The sequence below is a fragment of the Ascaphus truei genome, unplaced genomic scaffold, assembly GCF_040206685.1.
Source record: "Ascaphus truei isolate aAscTru1 unplaced genomic scaffold, aAscTru1.hap1 HAP1_SCAFFOLD_322, whole genome shotgun sequence".
Lineage (NCBI taxonomy): Eukaryota > Metazoa > Chordata > Amphibia > Anura > Ascaphidae > Ascaphus > Ascaphus truei.
This window is the reverse complement of record NW_027456202.1, coordinates 44,444-70,000: the sequence shown is the minus strand read 5'-3', so window position 1 is coordinate 70,000 and position 25,557 is coordinate 44,444. Positions and strand designations below refer to the sequence as shown.

At 65.5% G+C, this 25,557-nt stretch overlaps 1 protein-coding gene across 1 annotated transcript in view; it reads left to right on the top strand.

Annotated features, from left to right (window-relative positions):
* Nucleotides 1-25,557, top strand: part of LOC142483354 (voltage-gated inwardly rectifying potassium channel KCNH2-like) — a 151,055-nt gene that overhangs the window by 124,218 nt on the left and 1,280 nt on the right. Inside the window, exons 4-5 of the mRNA XM_075583436.1 lie at nucleotides 2,556-2,999; nucleotides 24,555-24,815. Of these exons, the coding sequence (XP_075439551.1) occupies nucleotides 2,556-2,999; nucleotides 24,555-24,815 (705 nt within the window). The remainder of the gene's footprint in view (nucleotides 1-2,555; nucleotides 3,000-24,554; nucleotides 24,816-25,557) is intronic.

Genomic DNA, 25,557 nt, shown 5'->3' with positions numbered 1-25,557 from the left:
ACACAGTATCCCACCATATCCCACCGTATTCCACCATATCTCACTATATCCCACCGTATCCCACCACACAGTATCCCACCATATCCCACCGTATCCCACCATATCTCACTATATCCCACCGTATCCCACCATACAGTATCCCACCATATAGTATCCCACCATATTTCACTATATCCCACCGTATCCCACCATACAGTATCCCACCATACAGTATCTCACCGTATCCCACCATATCTCACTATATCCCACCATATCCCACCGTATCCCACCATATCTCACTGTATCCTACCATATCTCACCATATCTCACCATATCCCACCATATCTCACTATATCCCACCGTATCCCACCATATCCACCATATCTCACCATATCCCACCATATCTCACTATATCTCACTATATCCGACCGTATCCCACCGTATCCCACCGTATCCCACCATGTCTCACTATATCCCACCGTATCCCACCGTTTCCCACCATATCTCACCACATCCCACCATATCTCACCATATCCCACCATATCTCACTATATCCGACCGTATCCCACCATATCTCACCATATCCCACCATATCCCACCATATCCCACCGTATCCCACCATATCTCACCATATTCCACCATATCTCACTATATCCCACCATATCTCACTATATCTCACCGTATCCCACCATATCTCACTATATCCCACCGTATCCTACCATATCTCACTATATCCCACCATATCCCACCGTATCCCACCATATCTCACTATATCCCACCGTATCTCACTATATCCCACCGTATCCCACCATACAGTATCCCATCATATCCCACCATATCCCACCATATCTCACTATATCCCACCGTTTCCCACCACACAGTATCCCACCGTATCCCAACATATCTCACTATATCCCACCGTATCACACCATACAGTATCCCACCATATCCCACCATATTCCACCGTATCCCACCATACAGTATCCCACCATATCCCACCATACAGTATCCCACCATATCCCACCATACAGTAGCCCACCATATCTCACTATATCCCACCGTATCCCACCATATCTCACTACTGTATATCCCACCATATCCCTATATATAATATCCCACCATGCAGTATCCCACCATATAGTATCTCACCATATCCCACCATATAGTATCCCACCATATCCCACCATACAGTATCCCACCATATAGTATCCCACCATATAGTATCCCACCATATCCCATCATATAGTATCCCACCATATAGTATCCTACCATATCCCACAATATATTATCCTACCATATAGTATCCCACCATATCCCACCATATCCCACCATATAGTATCCCACCATATAGTATTCCACCTTATCCAACCTTATCCCACAATATAGTATCCCACCATATAGTATCCTACCATATAGTATCCCAACATATCCCACCTTATAGTATCCCACCATATCCCACAATATAGTATCTCACCATATAGTATCCCACCATACAGTATCCCACCATATCCCACAATATAGTATCCTAACATATAGTATCCCACCGTATCCAACCTTATCCCACAATATAGTATCCCACCATATAGTATCCTACCATATAGTATTCCACCTTATCAACCTTATCCCACAATATAGTATCCCACCATATAGTATCCCACCGTATCCAACCATATCCCACCATATATTATCCTACCATATAGTATCCCACCATATTCCACCATATCCCACCATATAGTATCCCACCATATAGTATTCCACCTTATCCAACCTTATCCCACAATATAGTATCCCACCATATAGTATCCTACCATATCCCACAATATAGTATCTCACCATATAGTATCCCACCATACAGTATCCCACCATATCCCACCATACAGTATCCCACCATACAGTATCCCACCATATCCCACAATATAGTATCCCACCATATAGTATCCTAACATATAGTATCCCACCGTATCCAACCTTATCCCACAATATAGTATCCCACCATATAGTATCCTACCATATAGTATTCCACCTTATCCAACCTTATCCCACAATATAGTATCCCACCATATAGTATCCTACCATATAGTATTCCACCTTATCCAACCTTATCCCACAATATAGTATCCCACCATATAGTATCCTACCATATCCCACAATATAGTATCTCACCATATAGTATCCCACCATATCCCAACATATTCCACCTTATAGTATCCCACCATATCCCACAATATAGTATCCCACCATATCCCACCATATCCCACCATACAGCATCCCACCATATCCCAGTGTATCCCACCATATAGTATCCCACCATATCCCACCATACAGTATCCCACCATACAGTATCCCACCATATAGTATCCCACTGTATCCCACCATACAGTATCCCACCATATCCCACCATACAGTATCCCAACATATCCCACCAGACAGTATCCCACCATACAGTATCCCACCATATCCCACTGTTTCCCACCGTATCCCACCATACAGTATCCCACCGTATCCCACCATAGCAAAGCAGTGGGGACATCTGTATAGGATCTTCGGGTTGCTTATCCAGTGCTGTTGCCCCACAGGTCGTGGGAAGTCGTTCAGATTGAAATTGCCCACGTTACTGGCTCTAACGGGCAGCAAGCAGTCCCTGCCACAAGAGGACCCTGATGTGGTTGTAGTGGACTTGTCCAAGCACAGCAGCGAATCAATGGTTCTGGAAGAAGTGACCATGACTCCAATGGACAACTGCATTGTCTCTCAGCCCGAGGACCAGTGGGCGCTGATCAGCAGCACAGAGCCCAAAGCATACCCAGAGGAGGATGGGGGCAGGGACCCCACAGTGCTATCCTCCCCTCACGCAGACAAGGACCACCTCAACCTGGACATGTCCTTCTCCAACTGCAGCCTGACACGCAGTCGTTCACGGGAGAGCTTTTACAGCATTCGGAGGGCGTCTTCCGTGGATGAGATTGAAGCCATGAAGGTCGACCTGGACAAGAAATTCCGCACCCGTAAGTCCAGCACAGGTAAGGGTTCTGCTCCCCCAGTGCCATTACTTCTCTCAGGAGAGCTGCCAGGGATGGGTCAGGCCATGTGGTCCATGAAGACTATTCTTCTGTCTGCAACAGTGACAAGACTAGACTTTGGGAGAGTACAGAACAGGACACGTGTGGGTTAAGATGTGCCACACTACCCTACGCTCCCATCAGTGCTATACTAAATCTTAGTGACTGGCCCATATTTAGTCCATATTGCTAATAGTGTGTTCAACTATATATATATATATATATATATATATATATATATATATATATATATTAAATGTTCCTTGTCTTTTCTATAGCTTACTCTAGCATAACAGAACTCGGCTTTCTGGCTTTTGCACACATAAGAAACGTGTGTTTTGAAGATAAATAATCACATTTAAAAATAGTACAAAATTCTCTCTCTTTCACTCTCTCTCTTTCTCTCTCTCTTTCTCTCTCTCTTTCTCACCGCCACCCTCACTTCTCCCCACCACCCTCACTTCTCCTCACTATCCCCACTTCTCCCCAGTAGCTATTTATCGCCTTACCTTCCACTAATAAATCTCACCCTCTTGTGATCTCACTGTCCCCCTTGGGTTGCAGCACGGGCAGGAATTCTCTCCGTAGGGCGCCAGTGCGCTGAATAAAGTGTTTTCTGTGACTTGTAGGTGATCAACGTCTATCATTTTGGGGGCTGACCCCTTATCCTTTTGTGAGTGAGTAACAATGGTGTGTTCCCTGTGTATGTGACTGTGCCTCTGGGGATTGCACGCCCCCTCGCACATAGAACCGCCGCCTCTTACATAGAACCGCTGCCTCTCACATAGAACCGCCGCCTCTTACATAGAACCGCCGCCTCTCACATAGAACCGCCGCCTCTTACATAGAACCGCCGTCTCTTACATAGAACCGCCGTCTCTCACAAAGAACCGCCGCCTCGCACATAGAACCGCCGCCTCGCACATAGAACCGCCGCCTCGCACATAGAACCGCCGCCTCTCACATAGAACCGCCGCCTCTCATATAGAACCACCGCCTCTCACATAGAACCGCCGCCTCGCACATAGAACCGCCACCTCTCACATAGAACTGCCGCCTCTCACATAGAACCCCCGCCTCTCACATAGAACCGCCGCCTCGCACATAGAACCGCCGCCTCGCACATAGAACCGCCGCCTCTCACATAGAACCGCAGCCTCGCACATAGAACCGCCGCCTCTCACATAGAACCGCCGCCTCTCACATAGAACCGCCGCCTCTCACATAGAACCGCCGCCTCGCACATAGAACCGCCGCCTCTCACATAGAACCGCCGCCTCTTACATAGAACCGCCGCCTCTCACATAGAACCGCCGCCTCGCACATAGAACCGCCGCCTCTCACATAGAACCGCCGCCTCTTACATAGAACCGCCGCCTCTCACATAGAACCGCCGTCTCTCACATAGAACCGCCACCTCTTACATAGAACCGCCGCCTCTCACATAGAACCGCCACCTCTTACATAGAACCGCCGCCTCTTACATAGAACCGCCGCCTCGCACAAAGAACCGCCGCCTCTCACATAGAACCGCCACCTCTTACATAGAACCGCCGCCTCTTACATAGAACCGCCGCCTCGCACAAAGAACCGCCGCCTCTCACAAAGAACCACCACCTCTCACATAGAACCGCCGCCTCTTACATAGAACCGCCGCCTCTTACATAGAACCGCCACCTCTCACATAGAACCGCCGCCTCGCACATAGAACCGCCGCCTCACACATAGAACCGCCACCTCTCACATAGAACCGCCGCCTCTTACATAGAACCGCCGCCTCGCACATAGAACCGCCGCCTCTTACATAGAACCGCCGCCTCTCACATAGAACCGCCGCCTCTTACATAGAACCGCCGCCTCTCACATAGAACCGCCACCTCTCACATAGAACCGCCGCCTCGCACATAGAACCACCGCCTCTCACATAGAACTGCCGCCTCGCACATAGAACTGCCGCCTCGCACATAGAACCGCCGCCTCTCACATAGAACCACCGCCTCTCACATAGAACCGCCGCCTCTTACATAGAACCGCTGCCTCTTACATAGAACCGCCGCCTCTCACATAGAACCGCCGCCTCTCACATAGAACCGCCGCCTCTCACATAGAACCGCCGCCTCTCACATAGAACCGCCGCCTCTCACATAGAACCGCCGCCTCTCACATAGAACCGCCGCCTCTCACATAGAACCGCCGCCTCTTACATAGAACCGCCACCTCTCACATAGAACCGCCGCCTCTTACATAGAACAGCCGCCTCTTACATAGAACCGCTGCCTCTTACATAGAACCGCCGCCTCGCACATAGAACCGCCGCCTCTTACAGGCGTTCGCATCAAATCTGAGGCAATGACTAGTCCGGTTTTACCTCTGACTGATCTCTGACGTGCGGCCCAGTGCCACCTGGGATACGGCAGAGCGTGGAATTAATCCCAACATAATGGAAATGGGCTTCAATTAGAGACACAAAGACTGATAGTACATCTCTTTGTATTGTGGCGTGTAACTTTCCCCGTGACGTAAGCCGGCACAAAAACCCTTTTGAACATGAGACACTGCCATTTACATCTTGTAGTGTCAACACCATAAGAGAACACCTGTGTGCAGCACGCCTTCCCTGAGGGGGGGTCCCAGCCCCCCCTGCGGCGCGTGGATCTGCGTGTCGCTCGCACAATCTCCTGGGTTCTCAATGGTTAAGGTGTGAAGGGAGACGGGAATGAATTTGTAGGGTTAATGCAATAAACTGATGGATTCCTCTCCCGTTGTAAGTGCCTCCCCGCCTGTGACGCGATGCGGCTAGTCCGGCCGTAATTACCGCGGAGAAATTAAATAAGCCTGCGTGAGAATTCCCCAAACCAATTAATTCCAACCCAGGTAACAGGATTATTCGAGGCCGTTCAGTTACGAGTGTACAATCTGTTCCCATGGCCAGCTCACGCTAAAGCCTTGTGCAATCGTAACTCGGGGGGTGGGCAGGTTACGGTCACTGACACTTTAACTCTTGGACAGAGTTGGGTATGTTGCATGATGACCTTGTAGTTTGCCAGGGGTCATTATATCTGATTACAAAAACAGGCCAAGCAGGAGCCAAATGATATAACCTTCTCGGTGCCGTGAAACAACTGTATACTTACACTATACCAAAGTATTGTGTTATTATACCCTGCCTCCCACAGACCCCCAACCCTGCCCCCCACAGACCCCCAACCCTGCCTCCCACAGGCCCCCAACCCTGCCTCCCACAGGCCCCCAACCCTGCCTCCCACAGGCCCCCAACCCTGCCTCCCACAGGCCCCCAACCCTGACTCCCACAGACCCCCAACCCTGCCTCCCACAGACCCCTGACCCTGCCTCCCACAGACCCCTGACTCTGCCTCCCACAGACCCCCAACCCTGCCTCCCACAGGCCTCCAACCCTGTCTCCCACAGGCCCCCACCCTGCCTCCCACAGGCCCCCAACCCTGCCTCCCACAGGCCCCCAAACCTGCCTCCCACAGGCCCCAACCCTGCCTCCCACAGGCCCACGACCCTGCCTCCCACAGACCCCTGACCCTGCCTCCCACAGACCCCCGACCCTGCCTCCCACAGACCCCCGACCCTGCCTCCTACAGACCCCTGACCCTGCCTCCCACAGACCCCCAACCCTGCCTCCCACAGGCCCCCAACCCTGCCTCCCACAGGCCCCAAACCCTGCCTCCCACAGGCCCCCAACCCTGCCTCCCACAGGCCCCCAACCCTGCCTCCCACAGGCCCCCAACCCTGCCTCCCACAGGCCCCCAACCCTGCCTCCCACAGGCCCCCATCCCTGCCTCCCACAACCCCCCATCCCTGCCTCCCACAGGCCCCCAACCCTGCCTCCCACAGTCCTCTGACCCTGCCTCCCACAGGCCCCCAACCCTGCCTCCCACAGGCCCCCAACCCTGCCTCTCACAGGCCCCCAACCCTGCCTCCCACAGGCCCCCAACCCTGCCTCCCACAGTCCTCCGACCCTGCCTCCCACAGGCCCCCAACCCTGCCTCCCACAGGCCCCCAAGCCTGCCTCCCACAGCTCCCCAGCCCTGCCTCCTGCAGGCCCCCAACCCTTCCTCCCACAGTCCCCCATCCCGTGCCTCCCACAGGCCCCCAACCCTGCCTCCCATCGTCCCCCAACCCTGCCTCCCACAGGCTCCCAACCCTGCCTCCAACAGGCCCCCGACCCTGCCTCCCACAGACCCCCAACCCTGCCTCCCACAAGCCACCAACCCTGCTTCCCACAGGCCCCCAACCCTGCCTCCCACAGCTCCCCAACCCTGCCTCCCACAGACCCCCAACCGTGCCTTCCACAGGCCCCCAACCCTGCCTCCCACAGATCCCTGACCCTGCCTCCCACAGGCCCCCAATGCTGCCTCCCACAGTCCCCCAACCCTGCCTCCCACAGTCCCCCAACCCTGCCTCCCAAAGGCCCCCAACCCTGCCTCCCACAGGCCCCCAACCCTGCCTCCCACAGGCCCCCAACCCTGACTCCAACAGCTCCCCAACCCTGCCTCCCACAGGCCCCCAACCCTGCCTCCCACAGGCCCCCAACCCTGCCTCCCACAGTCCCCCAACCCTGCCTCCCACAGGCCCCCAACCCTGCCTCCCACAGCTCCCCAACCCTGCCTCCCACAGCCCTCCATCCCTGCCTCCCACAAGCCCCCAACCCTGCCTCCCACAGTCCTCCGACCCTGCCTCCCACAGGCCCCCGACCCTGCCTCCCACAGGCCCCCAACCCTGCCTCCCACAGGCCCCCAACCCTGCCTCCCACAGCTCCCCAACCCTGCCTCCCACAGCCCTCCATCCCTGCCTCCCACAAGCCCCCAACCCTGCCTCCCACAGTCCTCCGACCCTGCCTCCCACAGGCCCCCGACCCTGCCTCCCACAGCTCCCGAACCCTGCCTCCCACAGGCCCCCAACCCTGCCTCCCACAGGCCCCCAACCCTGCCTCCCACAGTCCTCCGACCCTGCCTCCAGCAGGCCCCCAACCCTGCCTCCCACAGTCCCCCATCCCGTGCCTCCCACAGGCCCCCGACCCTGCCTCCCACAGGCCCCCAACCCTGCCTCCCACAGACCCCCAACCCTGCCTCCCACAGGCCTCCAACCCTGCCACCCACAGGCCTCCAACCCTGCCTCCCACAGACCCCTGACCCTGCCTCCCACAGACCCCCGACCCTGTCTCCCACAGACCCCTGACCCTGCCTCCCACAGACCCCCGACCCTGCCTCCCACAGGCCCCCAAGCCTGCCTCCCACAGCTCCCCAGCCCTGCCTCCTGCAGGCCCCCAACCCTTCCTCCCACAGTCCCCCATCCCGTGCCTCCCACAGGCCTCCAACCCTGTCTCCCACAGGCCCCCACCCTGCCTCCCACAGGCCCCCAACCCTGCCTCCCACAGGCCCTCAACCCTGCCTCCCACAGGCCCCCAACCCTGCCTCCCACAGGCCCACGACCCTGCCTCCCACAGACCCCTGACCCTGCCTCCCACAGACCCCCGACCCTGCCTCCCACAGACCCCCGACCCTGCCTCCTACAGACCCCTGACCCTGCCTCCCACAGACCCCCAACCCTGCCTCCCACAGGCCCCCAACCCTGCCTCCCACAGGCCCCAAACCCTGCCTCCCACAGGCCCCCAACCCTGCCTCCCACAGCTCCCCAACCCTGCCTCCCACAGCTCCCCAACCCTGCCTCCCACAGACACCCAACCCTGCCTCCCACAGGCCCCCAACCCTGCCTCCCACAGGCCCCCAACCCTGCCTCCCACAGGCCCCCATCCCTGCCTCCCACAGGCCCCTAACCCTGCCTCCCACAGCTCCCCAACCCTGCCTCCCACAACCCCCCATCCCTGCCTCCCACAGGCCCCCAACCCTGCCTCCCACAGTCCTCTGACCCTGCCTCCCACAGGCCCCCAACCCTGCCTCCCACAGGCCCCCAACCCTGCCTCCCACAGGCCCCCAACCCTGCCTCCCACAGGCCCCCAACCCTGCCTCCCACAGTCCTCCGACCCTGCCTCCCACAGGCCCCCAACCCTGCCTCCCACAGGCCCCCAACCCTGCCTCCCACAGGCCCCCAAGCCTGCCTCCCACAGCTCCCCAGCCCTGCCTCCTGCAGGCCCCCAACCCTTCCTCCCACAGTCCCCCATCCCGTGCCTCCCACAGGCCCCCAACCCTGCCTCCCATCGTCCCCCAACCCTGCCTCCCACAGGCTCCCAACCCTGCCTCCCACAGGCCCCCGACCCTGCCTCCCACAGACCCCCAACCCTGCCTCCCACAAGCCACCAACCCTGCTTCCCACAGGCCCCCAACCCTGCCTCCCACAGCTCCCCAACCCTGCCTCCCACAGACCCCCAACCGTGCCTTCCACAGGCCCCCAACCCTGCCTCCCACAGATCCCTGACCCTGCCTCCCACAGGCCCCCAATGCTGCCTCCCACAGTCCCCCAACCCTGCCTCCTACAGTCCCCCAACCCTGCCTCCCAAAGGCCCCCAACCCTGCCTCCCACAGGCCCCCAACCCTGCCTCCCACAGGCCCCCAAACCTGCCTCCAACAGCTCCCCAACCCTGCCTCCCACAGGCCCCCAACCCTGCCTCCCACAGGCCCCCAACCCTGCCTCCCACAGGCCCCCAACCCTGCCTCCCACAGTCCCCCAACCCTGCCTCCCACAGGCCCCCAACCCTGCCTCCCACAGCTCCCCAACCCTGCCTCCCACAGCCCTCCATCCCTGCCTCCCACAAGCCCCCAACCCTGCCTCCCACAGTCCTCCGACCCTGCCTCCCACAGGCCCCCGACCCTGCCTCCCACAGGCCCCCAACCCTGCCTCCCACAGGCCCCCAACCCTGCCTCCCACAGCTCCCCAACCCTGCCTCCCACAGCCCTCCATCCCTGCCTCCCACAAGCCCCCAACCCTGCCTCCCACAGTCCTCCGACCCTGCCTCCCACAGGCCCCCGACCCTGCCTCCCACAGCTCCCGAACCCTGCCTCCCACAGGCCCCCAACCCTGCCTCCCATCGTCCCCCAACCCTGCCTCCCACAGTCCTCCGACCCTGCCTCCAGCAGGCACCCAACCCTGCCTCCCACAGTCCCCCATCCCGTGCCTCCCACAGGCCCCCGACCCTGCCTCCCACAGGCCCCCAACCCTGCCTCCCACAGACCCCCAACCCTGCCTCCCACAGGCCTCCAACCCTGCCACCCACAGGCCTCCAACCCTGCCTCCCACAGACCCCTGACCCTGCCTCCCACAGACCCCCGACCCTGTCTCCCACAGACCCCTGACCCTGCCTCCCACAGACCCCCGACCCTGCCTCCCACAGGCCCCCAAGCCTGCCTCCCACAGCTCCCCAGCCCTGCCTCCTGCAGGCCCCCAACCCTTCCTCCCACAATCCCCCATCCCGTGCCTCCCACAGGCCCCCAACCCTGCCTCCCATCGTCCCCCAACCCTGCCTCCCACAGGCTCCCAACCCTGCCTCCCACAGGCCCCCGACCCTGCCTCCCACAGACCCCCAACCCTGCCTCCCACAAGCCCCCAACCCTGCTTCCCACAGGCCCCCAACCCTGCCTCCCACAGCTCCCCAACCCTGCCTCCCACAGCTCCCAACCGTGCCTTCCACAGGCCCCCAACCCTGCCTCCCACAGATCCCGGACCCTGCCTCCCACAGGCCCCCAACCCTGCCTCCCACAGTCCCCCAACCCTGCCTCCCACAGTCCCCCAACCCTGCCTCCCAAAGGCCCCCAACCCTGCCTCCCACAGGCCTCCAACCCTGCCACCCACAGGCCTCCAACCCTGCCTCCCACAAACCCCTGACCCTGCCTCCCACAGACCGCCGACCCTGCCTCCCACAGACCCCCAACCCTGCCTCCCACAGACCCCCAACCCTGCCTCCCACAGGCCCCCAACCCTGCCTCCCACAGGCCCCCAACCCTGCCTCCCACAGGCCCCCAACCCTGCCTCCCACAGTCCTCCGACCCTGCCTCCCACAGGCCCCCGACCCTGCCTCCCACAGGCCCCCAACCCTGCCTCCCACAGGCCCCCAACCCTGCCTCCCACAGCTCCCCAACCCTGCCTCCCACAGCCCTCCATCCCTGCCTCCCACAAGCCCCCAACCCTGCCTCCCACAGTCCTCCGACCCTGCCTCCCACAGGCCCCCGACCCTGCCTCCCACAGCTCCCGAACCCTGCCTCCCACAGGCCCCCAACCCTGCCTCCCACAGGCCCCCAACCCTGCCTCCCACAGTCCTCCGACCCTGCCTCCCACAGGCCCCCAACCCTGCCTCCCACAGTCCCCCATCCCGTGCCTCCCACAGGCCCCCGACCCTGCCTCCCACAGGCCCCCAACCCTGCCTCCCACAGACCCCCAACCCTGCCTCCCACAGGCCTCCAACCCTGCCACCCACAGGCCTCCAACCCTGCCTCCCACAAACCCCTGACCCTGCCTCCCACAGACCGCCGACCCTGCCTCCCACAGACCCCCAACCCTGCCTCCCACAGACCCCCAACCCTGCCTCCCACAGGCCCCCAACCCTGCCTCCCACAGGCCCCCAACCCTGCCTCCCACAGGCCCCCAACCCTGCCTCCCACAGGCTCCCAACCCTGCCTCCCACAGGCCCCCAACCCTGCCTCCCACAGCTCCCCAACCCTGCCTCCCACATGCCCCCAACCCTGCCTACCACAGCTCCCCAACCCTGCCTCCCACAGACACCCAACCCTGCCTCCCACAGGCCCCCAACCCTGCCTCCCACAGGCCCCCATCCCTGCCTCCCACAGGCCCCTAACCCTGCCTCCCACAGCTCCAAAACCCTGCCTCCCACAACCCCCCATCCCTGCCTCCCACAGGCCCCCAACCCTGCCTCCCACAGTCCTCTGACCCTGCCTCCCACAGGCCCCCAACCCTGCCTCCCACAGGCCCCCAACCCTGCCTCCCACAGGCCCCCAACCCTGCCTCCCACAGGCCCCCAACACTGCCTCCCACAGTCCTCCGACCCTGCCTCCCACAGGCCCCCAACCCTGCCTCCCACAGGCCCCCAACCCTGCCTCCCACAGCTCCCCAGCCCTGCCTCCCGCAGGCCCCCAACCCTGCCTCCCACAGTCCCCCATCCCGTGCCTCCCACAGACCCCCAACCCTGCCTCCCACAGGCCCCCAACCCTGCCTCCCACAGGCCCCCAACCCTGCCTCCCACAGGCCCCCAACCCTGCCACCCACAGGCCTCCAACCCTGCCTCCCACAAACCCCTGACCCTGCCTCCCACAGACCGCCGACCCTGCCTCCCACAGACCCCCAACCCTGCCTCCCACAGACCCCCAACCCTGCCTCCCACAGGCCCCCAACCCTGCCTCCCACAGGCCCCCAACCCTGCCTCCCACAGTCCCCCAACCCTGCCTCCCACAGGCCCCCAACCCTGCCTCCCACAGGCCCCCGACCCTGCCTCCCACAGATCCCCAACCCTGCCTCCCACAAGCCCCCAACCCTGCTTCCCACAGACCCCCAACCCTGCCTCCCACAGGCCCCCAACGCTGCCTCCCACAGGCCCCCAACCCTGCCTCCCACAGTCCCCCACCCCTGCCTCCCAAAGGCCCCCAACCCTGCCTCCCACAGGCCCCCAACCCTGCCTCCCACAGGCCCCCAAACCTGCCTCCCACAGCTCCCCAACCCTGCCTCCCACAGGCCCCCAACCCTGCCTCCCACAGCTCCCCAACCCTGCCTCCCACAGGCCCCCAACCCTGCCTCCCACAGACCCCCATCCCGTGTCTCCCACAGGCCCCCAACCCCGCCTCCCACAGCTCTCCAATCCTGGCTTCCACAGGCCCCCAACCCTGCCTCCCACAGGCCCCCAACCCTGCCTCCCACAGGCCCCCAACCCTGCCTCCCACAGGCCCCCAACCCTGCCTCCCACAGGCCCCCAACCCTGCCTCCCACAGTCCCCAACCCTGCCTCCCACAGGCCCCCAACCCTGCCTCCCACAGGCCCCCAACCCTGCCTCCCACAGGCCCCCAACCCTGCCTCCCACAGGCCCCCAACCCTGCCTCCCACAGGCCCCCAACCCTGCCTCCCACAGGCCCCCAACCCTGCCTCCCACAGGCCCCCAACCCTGCCTCCCACAGGCCCCCAACCCTGGCTCCCAACCCTGCCTCCCACAGGCTCCCAACCCGTGCCAACCACAGGCCCCCAACCCTGCCTCCCACAGGCCCCCAACCCTGCCTCCCACAGGCCCCCAACCCTGCCTCCCACAGGCCCCCAACCCTGCCTCTCACAGGCCCCCAACCCTGCCTCCCACAGGCCCCCAACCCTGCCTCCCACAGCTCCCCAACCCTGCCTCCCACAGGCTCCCAACCCGTGCCAACCACAGGCCCCCAACCCTGCCTCCCACAGGCCCCCAACCCTGCCTCCCACAGGCCCCCAACCCTGCCTCCCACAGACCCCCAACCCTGCCTCTCACAGGCCCCCAACCCTGCCTCCCACAGGCCCCCAACCCTGCCTCCCACAGCTCCCCAACCCTGCCTCCCACAGCCCTCCATCCCTGCCTCCCACAGGCCCCCAACCCTGCCTCCCACAGTCCTCCGACCCTGCCTCCCAATGGCCCCCGACCCTGCCTCCCACAGGCCCCCAACTCTGCCTCCCACAGCTCCCGAACCCTGCCTCCCACAGGCCCCCAACCCTGCCTCCCACAGTCCCCCATCCCGTGCCTCCCACAGGCCCCCGACCCTGCCTCCCACAGTCCCCCATCCCGTGCCTCCCACAGGCCCCCGACCCTGCCTCCCACAGGCCCCCAACCCTGCCTCCCACAGGCCCCCAACCCTGCCTCCCACAGCTCCCGAACCCTGCCTCCCACAGGCCCCCAACCCTGCCTCCCACAGACCCCCGACCCTGCCTCCCACAGGCCCCCAACCCTGCCTCCCACAGACCCCCATCCCATGCCTCCCACAGGCCCCCAACTCCGCCTACCACAGCTCTCCAACCCTGCCTCCCACAGCTCCCCAACCCTGCCTCCCACATAACCCCAACCCTGCCTCCCACAGGCCCCCAACCCTGCCTCCCACAGGCCCCCAACCCTGCCTCACACAGGCCCCCATCCCTGCCTCCCACAGGCCCCCGACCCTGCCTCCCACAGGCCCCCGACCCTGCCTCCCACAGGCCCCCGACCCTGCCTCCCACAGGCCCCCGACCTAGCCTCCCACAGGCCCCCGACCCTGCCTCCCACAGACACCTGACCCTGCCTCCCACAGGCCCCCGACCCTGCTTCCCACAGTCCCCCACCCCGTGCCTCCCACAGTCCCCCAACCCTGTCTCCCACAGGCCCCCAACCCTGCCTCCCACAGGCCCCCAACCCTGCCTCCCACAGGCCCCCAACCCTGCCTCCCACAGGCCCCCAACCCTGCCTCCCACAGGCCCCCAACCCTGTCTCCCACAGGCCCCCAACCCTGCCCCCCACAGGCCCCCAACATTGCCTCCCACAGGCCCCCAACCCTGCCTCCCACAGGCCCCCAACCCTGCCTCCCACAGCCCTCCATCCCTGCCTCCCACAGGCCCCCAACCCTGCCTCCCACAGTCCTCCGACCCTGCCTCCCACAGGCCCCCGACCCTGCCTCCCACAGGCCCCCAACCCTGCCTCCCACAGCTCCCGAACCCTGCCTCCCACAGGCCCCCTACCCTGCCTCCCACAGTCCCCCATCCCGTGCCTCCCACAGGCCCCCGACCCTGCTTCCCACAGGCCCCCAACCCTGCCTCCCACAGACCCCTGACCCTGCCTCCCACAGACCCCCAACCCTGCCTCCCACAGGCCCCCAACCCTGCCTCCCACAGGCCCCCAACCTTGCCTCCCACAGGCCCCCAACCCTGCCTCCCACAGGCCCCCAACCCTGCCTCCCACAGCTCCCCAACCCTGCCTCCCACAGCTCCCCAACCCTGCCTCCCACAGCCCTCCATCCCTGCCTCCCACAAGCCCCCAACCCTGCCTCCCACAGTCCTCCGACCCTGCCTCCCACAGGCCCCCGACCCTGCCTCCCACAGCTCCCGAACCCTGCCTCCCACAGGCCCCCAACCCTGCCTCCCACAGTCCCCCATCCCGTGCCTCCCACAGGCCCCCGACCCTGCCTCCCACAGGCCCCCAACCCTGCCTCCCACAGGCCCCCAACCCTGCCTCCCACAGGCCCCCAACCCTGCCTCCCACAGACCCCCGACCCTGCCTCCCACAGTCCCCCATCCCGTGCCTCCCACAGGCCCCCGACCCTGCCTCCCACAGGCCCCCAACCCTGCCTCCCACAGGCCCCCAACCCTGCCTCCCACAGGCCCCCAACCCTGCCTCCCACAGCTCCCGAACCCTGCCTCCCACAGGCCCCCAACCCTTCTTCCCACAGCTCCCCAACCCTGCCTCCCACAGGCCCCCAACCCTGCCTCCCACAGACCCCCATCCCATGCCTCCCACAGGCCCCCAGCCCCGCCTACCACAGCTCTCCAACCCTGCCTCCCACAGCTCCCCAACCCTGCCTCCCACAGGCCCCCAACCCTGCCTCCCACAGGCTCCCAACCCTGCCTCCCACAGGCCCCCAACCCTGCCTCCCACAGCTCCCCAACCCTGCCTCCCACATGCCCCCAACCCTGCCTACCACAGCTCCCCAACCCTGCCTCCCACAGACACCCAACCCTGCCTCCCACAGGCCCCCAACCCTGCCTCCCACAGGCCCCCATCCCTGCCTCCCACAGGCCCCTAACCCTGCCTCCCACAGCTCCAAAACCCTGCCTCCCACAACCCCCCATCCCTGCCTCCCACAGGCCCCCAACCCTGCCTCCCACAGTCCTCTGACCCTGCCTCCCACAGGCCCCCAACCCTGCCTCCCACAGGCCCCCAACCCTGCCTCCCACAGGCCCCCAACCCTGCCTCCCACAGGCCCCCAACACTGCCTCCCACAGTCCTCCGACCCTGCCTCCCACAGGCCCCCAACCCTGCCTCCCACAGGCCCCCAACCCTGCCTCCCACAGCTCCCCAGCCCTGCCTCCCGCAGGCCCCCAACCCTGCCTCCCACAGTCCCCCATCCCGTGCCTCCCACAGACCCCCAACCCTGCCTCCCACAGGCCCCCAACCCTGCCTCCCACAGGCCCCCAACCCTGCCTCCCACAGGCCCCCAACCCTGCCACCCACAGGCCTCCAACCCTGCCTCCCACAAACCCCTGACCCTGCCTCCCACAGACCGCCGACCCTGCCTCCCACAGACCCCCAACCCTGCCTCCCACAGACCCCCAACCCTGCCTCCCACAGGCCCCCAACCCTGCCTCCCACAGGCCCCCAACCCTGCCTCCCACAGTCCCCCAACCCTGCCTCCCACAGGCCCCCAACCCTGCCTCCCACAGGCCCCCGACCCTGCCTCCCACAGATCCCCAACCCTGCCTCCCACAAGCCCCCAACCCTGCTTCCCACAGACCCCCAACCCTGCCTCCCACAGGCCCCCAACGCTGCCTCCCACAGGCCCCCAACCCTGCCTCCCACAGTCCCCCACCCCTGCCTCCCAAAGGCCCCCAACCCTGCCTCCCACAGGCCCCCAACCCTGCCTCCCACAGGCCCCCAAACCTGCCTCCCACAGCTCCCCAACCCTGCCTCCCACAGGCCCCCAACCCTGCCTCCCACAGCTCCCCAACCCTGCCTCCCACAGGCCCCCAACCCTGCCTCCCACAGACCCCCATCCCGTGTCTCCCACAGGCCCCCAACCCCGCCTCCCACAGCTCTCCAATCCTGGCTTCCACAGGCCCCCAACCCTGCCTCCCACAGGCCCCCAACCCTGCCTCCCACAGGCCCCCAACCCTGCCTCCCACAGGCCCCCAACCCTGCCTCCCACAGGCCCCCAACCCTGCCTCCCACAGTCCCCAACCCTGCCTCCCACAGGCCCCCAACCCTGCCTCCCACAGGCCCCCAACCCTGCCTCCCACAGGCCCCCAACCCTGCCTCCCACAGGCCCCCAACCCTGCCTCCCACAGGCCCCCAACCCTGCCTCCCACAGGCCCCCAACCCTGCCTCCCACAGGCCCCCAACCCTGGCTCCCAACCCTGCCTCCCACAGGCTCCCAACCCGTGCCAACCACAGGCCCCCAACCCTGCCTCCCACAGGCCCCCAACCCTGCCTCCCACAGGCCCCCAACCCTGCCTCCCACAGGCCCCCAACCCTGCCTCTCACAGGCCCCCAACCCTGCCTCCCACAGGCCCCCAACCCTGCCTCCCACAGCTCCCCAACCCTGCCTCCCACAGGCTCCCAACCCGTGCCAACCACAGGCCCCCAACCCTGCCTCCCACAGGCCCCCAACCCTGCCTCCCACAGGCCCCCAACCCTGCCTCCCACAGACCCCCAACCCTGCCTCTCACAGGCCCCCAACCCTGCCTCCCACAGGCCCCCAACCCTGCCTCCCACAGCTCCCCAACCCTGCCTCCCACAGCCCTCCATCCCTGCCTCCCACAGGCCCCCAACCCTGCCTCCCACAGTCCTCCGACCCTGCCTCCCAATGGCCCCCGACCCTGCCTCCCAATGGCCCCCGACCCTGCCTCCCACAGGCCCCCAACTCTGCCTCCCACAGCTCCCGAACCCTGCCTCCCACAGGCCCCCAACCCTGCCTCCCACAGTCCCCCATCCCGTGCCTCCCACAGGCCCCCGACCCTGCCTCCCACAGTCCCCCATCCCTTGCCTCCCACAGGCCCCCGACCCTGCCTCCCACAGGCCCCCAACCCTGCCTCCCACAGGCCCCCAACCCTGCCTCCCACAGCTCCCGAACCCTGCCTCCCACAGGCCCCCAACCCTGCCTCCCACAGACCCCCGACCCTGCCTCCCACAGGCCCCCAACCCTGCCTCCCACAGACCCCCATCCCATGCCTCCCACAGGCCCCCAATTCCGCCTACCACAGCTCTCCAACCCTGCCTCCCACAGCTCCCCAACCCTGCCTCCCACATAACCCCAACCCTGCCTCCCACAGGCCCCCAACCCTGCCTCCCACAGGCCCCCAACCCTGCCTCACACAGGCCCCCATCCCTGCCTCCCACAGGCCCCCGACCCTGCCTCCCACAGGCCCCCGACCCTGCCTCCCACAGGCCCCCGACCCTGCCTCCCACAGGCCCCCGACCTAGCCTCCCACAGGCCCCCGACCCTGCCTCCCACAGACACCTGACCCTGCCTCCCACAGGCCCCCGACCCTGCCTCCCACAGTCCCCCACCCCGTGCCTCCCACAGTCCCCCAACCCTGTCTCCCACAGGCCCCCAACCCTGCCTCCCACAGGCCCCCAACCCTGCCTCCCACAGGCCCCCAACCCTGCCTCCCACAGGCCCCCAACCCTGCCTCCCACAGGCCCCCAACCCTGTCTCCCACAGGCCCCCAACCCTGCCCCCCACAGGCCCCCAACATTGCCTCCCACAGGCCCCCAACCCTGCCTCCCACAGGCCCCCAACCCTGCCTCCCACAGCCCTCCATCCCTGCCTCCCACAGGCCCCCAACCCTGCCTCCCACAGTCCTCCGACCCTGCCTCCCACAGGCCCCCGACCCTGCCTCCCACAGGCCCCCAACCCTGCCTCCCACAGCTCCCGAACCCTGCCTCCCACAGGCCCCCTACCCTGCCTCCCACAGTCCCCCATCCTGTGCCTCCCACAGGCCCCCGACCCTGCTTCCCACAGGCCCCCAACCCTGCCTCCCACAGACCCCTGACCCTGCCTCCCACAGACCCCCAACCCTGCCTCCCACAGGCCCCCAACTCTGCCTCCCACAGGCCCCCAACCTTGCCTCCCACAGGCCCCCAACCCTGCCTCCCACAGGCCCCCAACCCTGCCTCCCACAGCTCCCCAACCCTGCCTCCCACAGCTCCCCAACCCTGCCTCCCACAGCCCTCCATCCCTGCCTCCCACAAGCCCCCAACCCTGCCTCCCACAGTCCTCCGACCCTGCCTCCCACAGGCCCCCGACCCTGCCTCCCACAGCTCCCGAACCCTGCCTCCCACAGGCCCCCAACCCTGCCTCCCACAGTCCCCCATCCCGTGCCTCCCACAGGCCCCCGACCCTGCCTCCCACAGGCCCCCAACCCTGCCTCCCACAGGCCCCCAACCCTGCCTCCCACAGGCCCCCAACCCTGCCTCCCACAGACCCCCGACCCTGCCTCCCACAGTCCCCCATCCCGTGCCTCCCACAGGCCCCCGACCCTGCCTCCCACAGGCCCCCAACCCTGCCTCCCACAGGCCCCCAACCCTGCCTCCCACAGGCCCCCAACCCTGCCTCCCACAGCTCCCGAACCCTGCCTCCCACAGGCCCCCAACCCTTCTTCCCACAGCTCCCCAACCCTGCCTCCCACAGGCCCCCAACCCTGCCTCCCACAGGCCCCCAACCCTGCCTCCCACAGGCCCCCATCCCTGCCTCCCACAGGCCCCCGACCCTGCCTCCCACAGGCCCCCGACCCTGCCTCCCACAGGCCCCCGACCCTGCCTCCCACAGGCCCCCGACCCTGCCTCCCACAGGACCCCGACCCTGCCTCCCACAGGCCCACAACCCTGCCTCCCACAGGCCCCCAATGCTGCCTCCCACAGGCCCCCAACCCTGCTTCCACAGCTCCCCAACCCTGCCTCCCACAGGCCCCCAACCCTGCCTCCCACAGACCCCCATCCCATGCCTCCCACAGGCCCCCAACCCCGCCTACCACAGCTCTCCAACCCTGCCTCCCACAGCTCCCCAACCCTGCCTCCCACATAACCCCAACCCTGCCTCCCACAGGCCCCCAACCCTGCCTCCCACAGGCCCCCAACCCTGCCTCCCACAGGCCCCCATCCCTGCCTCCCACAGGCCCCCAACCCTGCCTCCCACAGGCCCCCGACCCTGCCTCCCACAGGCCCCCGACCCTGCCTCCCACAGGCCCCCGACCCTGCCTCCCACAGGCCCCCGACCCTGCCTCCCACAGGCCCACAACCCTGCCTCCCACAGGCCCCCAACGCTGCCTCCCACAGGCCCCCAACCCTGCCTCTCACAGGCCCCCAACCCTGCCTCGCACAGGCCCCCGACCCTGCCTCCCACAGTCCTCCGATCCTGCCTCCCACAGGCCCCCAACCCTGCCTGCCACAGGCCCCCAACCCTGCCTCCCACAGCTCCCCAGCCCTGCCTCCCGCAGGCCCCCAACACTGCCTCCCACAGTCCCCCATCCCGTGCCTCCCACAGGCCCCCAACCCTGCCTCCCACAGTCCCCCAACCCTGCCTCCCACAGGCCCCCAACCCTGCCTCCCACAGGCCCCCAACCCTGCCTCCCACAGGCCCCCATCCCTGCCTCCCACAGGCCCCCAACCCTGCCTCCCACAGCTCCCCAACCCTGCCTCCCACAGCCCTCCATCCCTGCCTCCCACAGGCCCCCAACCCTGCCTCCCACAGTCCTCCGACCCTGCCTCCCAATGGCCCCCGACCCTGCCTCCCACAGGCCCCAACCCTGCCTCCCACAGCTCCCGAACCCTGCCTCCCACAGGCCCCCAACCCTGCCTCCCACAGTCCCCCATCCCGTGCCTCCCACAGGCCCCCTACCCTGCCTCCCACAGGCCCCCAACCCTGCCTCCCGCAGGCCCCCAACCCTGCCTCCCACAGGCCCCCAACCCTGCCTCCCACAGCTCCCGAACCCTGCCTCCCACAGGCCCCCAACCCTGCCACCCACAGGCCTCCAACCCTGCCTCCCACAGGCCCCCGACCCTGCCTCCCACAGGCCCCCAACCCTGCCTCCCACAGACCCCCAACCCTGCCTCCCACAGGCCCCCAACCCTGCCTCCCACAGGCCCCCAACCCTGCCTCCCACAGACCCACAACCCTGCCTCCCACAGACCCCCAACCCTGCCTCCCACAGACCCCCGACCCTGCCTCCCACAGCTCCCGAACCCTGCCTCCCACAGGCCCCCAACCCTGCCTCCCACAGACCCCCAACCCTGCCTCCCACAGGCCCCCAACCCTGCCTCCCACAGGCCCCCAACCTTGCCTCCCACAGCTCCCCAACCCTGCCTCCCACAGCTCCCCAACCCTGCCTCCCACTGCCCCCCAACCCTGCCTCCCACAGGCCCCCAACCCTGCCTCCCACAGGCACCCAACCCTGCCTCCCACAGGCCCCCAACCCTGCCTCCCACAGGCCCCCAACCCTGCCTCCCACAGGCCCCCATCCCGTGCCTCCAATAGGCCCCCAACCCTGCCTCCCACAGTCCTCCGACCCTGCCTCCCACAGGCCTCCAACACTGCCTCCCACAGGCCCCCAACCCTGCCTCCCACAGCTCCCCAACCCTGCCTTCCACAGGCCCCCAACCCTGCCTCCCACAGCTCCCCAACCCTGCCTCCCACAGGCCCCCAACCCTGCCTCCCACAGGCCCCCAACCCTGCCTCCCACAGGCCCCCAACCCTGCCTCCCACAGCTCCCCAACCCTGCCTCCCACAGCTCCCCAACCCTGCCTCCCACAGGCCCCCAACCCTGCCTCCCACCATCCCCCAACCCTGCCTCCCACAGGCCCCCAACCCTGCCTCCCACAGGCCCCCAACCCTGCCTCCCAGAGACCCCCAACCCTGCCTCCCACAGGCCCCCAACCCTGCCTCCCACAGGCCCCCAACCCTGCCTCCCACAGCTCCCCAACCCTGCCTCCCACAGGCCCCCAACCCTGCCTCCCACAGACCCCCGACCCTGCCTCCCACAGCTCCCCAACCCTTTTTCCCACAGACCCCCAACCCTGCCTCCCACAGGCCCCCAACCCTGCCTCCCACAGGCCCCCAACCCTGCCTCCCACAGCTCCCCAACCCTGCCTCCCACAGGCTCCCAACCCTGCCTCCCACAGACCCCCAACCCTGCTTCCCACAGCTCCCCAACCCTGCCTCCCACAGGCCCCCAACCCTGCCTCCGACAGACCCCCAACCCTGCCTCCCACAGACCCCCATCCCGTGTCTCCCACAGGCCCCCAACCCCGCCTCCCACAGCTCTCCAATCCTGCCTCCCACAGGCCCCCAACCCTGCCTCCCATAGGCCCCCAACCCTGCCTCCCACAGGCCCCCAACCCTGCCTCCCACAGGCCCCCAACCCTGCCTCCCACAGGCTCCCAACCCGTGCCTCCCACAGGCCCCCAACCCTGCCTCCCACAGGCCCCCAACCCTGCCTCCCACAGGCCCCCAACCCTGCCTCCCACAGGCCCCCAACCCTGCCTCCCACAGGCCCCCATCCCTGCCTCCCACAGGCCCCCAACCCTGCCTCCCACAGCTCCCCAACCCTGCCTCCCACAGCCCTCCATCCCTGCCTCCCACAGGCCCCCAACCCTGCCTCCCACAGTCCTCCGACCCTGCCTCCCAATGGCCCCCGACCCTGCCTCCCACAGGCCCCAACCCTGCCTCCCACAGCTCCCGAACCCTGCCTCCCACAGGCCCCCAACCCTGCCTCCCACAGTCCCCCATCCCGTGCCTCCCACAGGCCCCCTACCCTGCCTCCCACAGGCCCCCAACCCTGCCTCCCGCAGGCCCCCAACCCTGCCTCCCACAGGCCCCCAACCCTGCCTCCCACAGCTCCCGAACCCTGCCTCCCACAGGCCCCCAACCCTGCCACCCACAGGCCTCCAACCCTGCCTCCCACAGGCCCCCGACCCTGCCTCCCACAGGCCCCCAACCCTGCCTCCCACAGACCCCCAACCCTGCCTCCCACAGGCCCCCAACCCTGCCTCCCACAGGCCCCCAACCCTGCCTCCCACAGACCCACAACCCTGCCTCCCACAGACCCCCAACCCTGCCTCCCACAGACCCCCGACCCTGCCTCCCACAGCTCCCGAACCCTGCCTCCCACAGGCCCCCAACCCTGCCTCCCACAGACCCCCAACCCTGCCTCCCACAGGCCCCCAACCCTGCCTCCCACAGGCCCCCAACCTTGCCTCCCACAGCTCCCCAACCCTGCCTCCCACAGCTCCCCAACCCTGCCTCCCACTGCCCCCCAACCCTGCCTCCCACAGGCCCCCAACCCTGCCTCCCACAGGCACCCAACCCTGCCTCCCACAGGCCCCCAACCCTGCCTCCCACAGGCCCCCAACCCTGCCTCCCACAGGCCCCCATCCCGTGCCTCCAATAGGCCCCCAACCCTGCCTCCCACAGTCCTCCGACCCTGCCTCCCACAGGCCTCCAACACTGCCTCCCACAGGCCCCCAACCCTGCCTCCCACAGCTCCCCAACCCTGCCTTCCACAGGCCCCCAACCCTGCCTCCCACAGCTCCCCAACCCTGCCTCCCACAGGCCCCCAACCCTGCCTCCCACAGGCCCCCAACCCTGCCTCCCACAGGCCCCCAACCCTGCCTCCCACAGCTCCCCAACCCTGCCTCCCACAGCTCCCCAACCCTGCCTCCCACAGGCCCCCAACCCTGCCTCCCACCATCCCCCAACCCTGCCTCCCACAGGCCCCCAACCCTGCCTCCCACAGGCCCCCAACCCTGCCTCCCAGAGACCCCCAACCCTGCCTCCCACAGGCCCCCAACCCTGCCTCCCACAGGCCCCCAACCCTGCCTCCCACAGCTCCCCAACCCTGCCTCCCACAGGCCCCCAACCCTGCCTCCCACAGACCCCCGACCCTGCCTCCCACAGCTCCCCAACCCTGCCTCCCACAGACCCCCAACCCTGCCTCCCACAGGCCCCCAACCCTGCCTCCCACAGGCCCCCAACCCTGCCTCCCACAGCTCCCCAACCCTGCCTCCCACAGGCCCCCAACCCTGCCTCCCACAGGCCCCCAACCCTGCCTCCCACAGCTCCCCAACCCTGCCTCCCACAGCTCCCCAACCCTGCCTCCCACAGGCCCCCAACCCTGCCTCCCACAGGCCCCCAACCCTGCCTCCCACGGGCCCTTAACCCTTCCTCCCACAGGCCCCCAACCCTGCCTCCCACAGGCCCCCGTCCCGTGCCTCCCACCCCGTGCCTCCCACAGGCCTCCAACACTGCCTCCCACAGGCCCCCAACCCTGCCTCGCTCAGGCCCCCAACCCTGCCTCCCACAGGCCCCCAACCCTGCCTTCCACAGACCCCCATCCCATGCCTCCCACAGGCCCCCAACCCCACCTACCACAGCTCTCCAACCCTGCCTCCCACAGGCCCCCAACCCTGCCTCCCACAGGCCCCAACCCTGCCTCCCACAGGCCCCCAACCCTGCCTCCCACAGGCCCCCAACCCTGCCTCCCACAGGCCCCCAACCCTGCCTCCCACAGGCCCCCAACCCTGCCTCCCACAGGCCCCCAACTCTGCCTCCCACAGGCCCCCAACCCTGCCTCCCAGAGGCCCCCAACCCTGCCTCCCACAGGCCCCCAACCCTGCCTCCCACAGGCCCCCAACTGTGCCTCCCACCGCTCCCCAACCCTGCCTCCCACAGACCCCCAACTCTGCCTCCCACAGGCCCCCAACCCTGCCTCCCACAGGCCCCCGACCCTGCCTCCCACAGGCCCCCGACCCTGCCTCCCCCAAAACTGCCCTGTGATTGTTTCCCGTAAAAACCTCTCTCAGGCCTCTAAACTGTGTCTGGATGTCCCCTTGTTCCCCAGGCGCCATGAACAACGTCCGAGCGAATCTCCTGAACTCCACGTCTGACTCGGACCTCATGAGGTACAGAACCATCAGTAAGATCCCCCAGATCACCCTCAACTTTGTGGACTTCAAGGGCGACCCCTTCCTCAGCTCTCCTCCCAACGAGAAGGAGCTCATCGCGCCCAGCAAGCTGAAGGACAGAACTCACAACGTCACGGAGAAGGTCACGCAGGTAGGGACACTGCTGCCACGTGTCAATCTGGTCACTGAACCTCAGAGTAGCGCCCCCCACGTACCCCAATCATTGTTGCCGAGCCTGGCTGGAGTTCTCAGTTTGATCTGTAATCAATGCGTTCTCTATCGCTATGATAGGGGGTCTCTGTGTTATACTGTACATACATTGGATACATGCGGTATGGAACATAGGAAGAGCTTGCTTTTAACCCTTTTGCTGCTGGGGGGGGGGGGGGGGGGGGCGGCAAGGCACCGCTCTGCCATCGCAATGTGCTGGCGGCCCCTTCTGGCAGTAAACATCGTTAATGTTTGTGACTGTCGACGGCCATTTTAAATTCCCGCTGTGGAAAGGTTGGGGCAGTAACCTCCCTGGAGTGCATGTGATGTCACAGTCAGAGCGTATTGATGTTGTCCATGTCTCATGCTTTTGGCTTCCGAAATCTGTCTTCTTCTACTAAAGGCTGCCCGCTCCTTTTATAAATGTAACCTTACCGCAGGAGGGGCCACCTCCAGTCCTCGAGGGCCACCACCACCAGGTCAGGTTTCAGCGATATCCCTGCTTCAGCAAAGGTGGTGCAGTCAACGACTGGGCCACTGAATGAGACACCTGGCAGAAGCAGGGATAGCCTTAAAACCTGGCCGGGTGGTCGCCCTTGGGGACTGGAGGCGGCCCCTCCTGCCATAGGGGGTTTGACATAGATTTACGCGCTTCCGCTGCTGCGCAGAACTATATTTGCAGTCGGATCACTGAGATGTCCGCTGAAGTCTGGAGGCCGCCATTTTTAT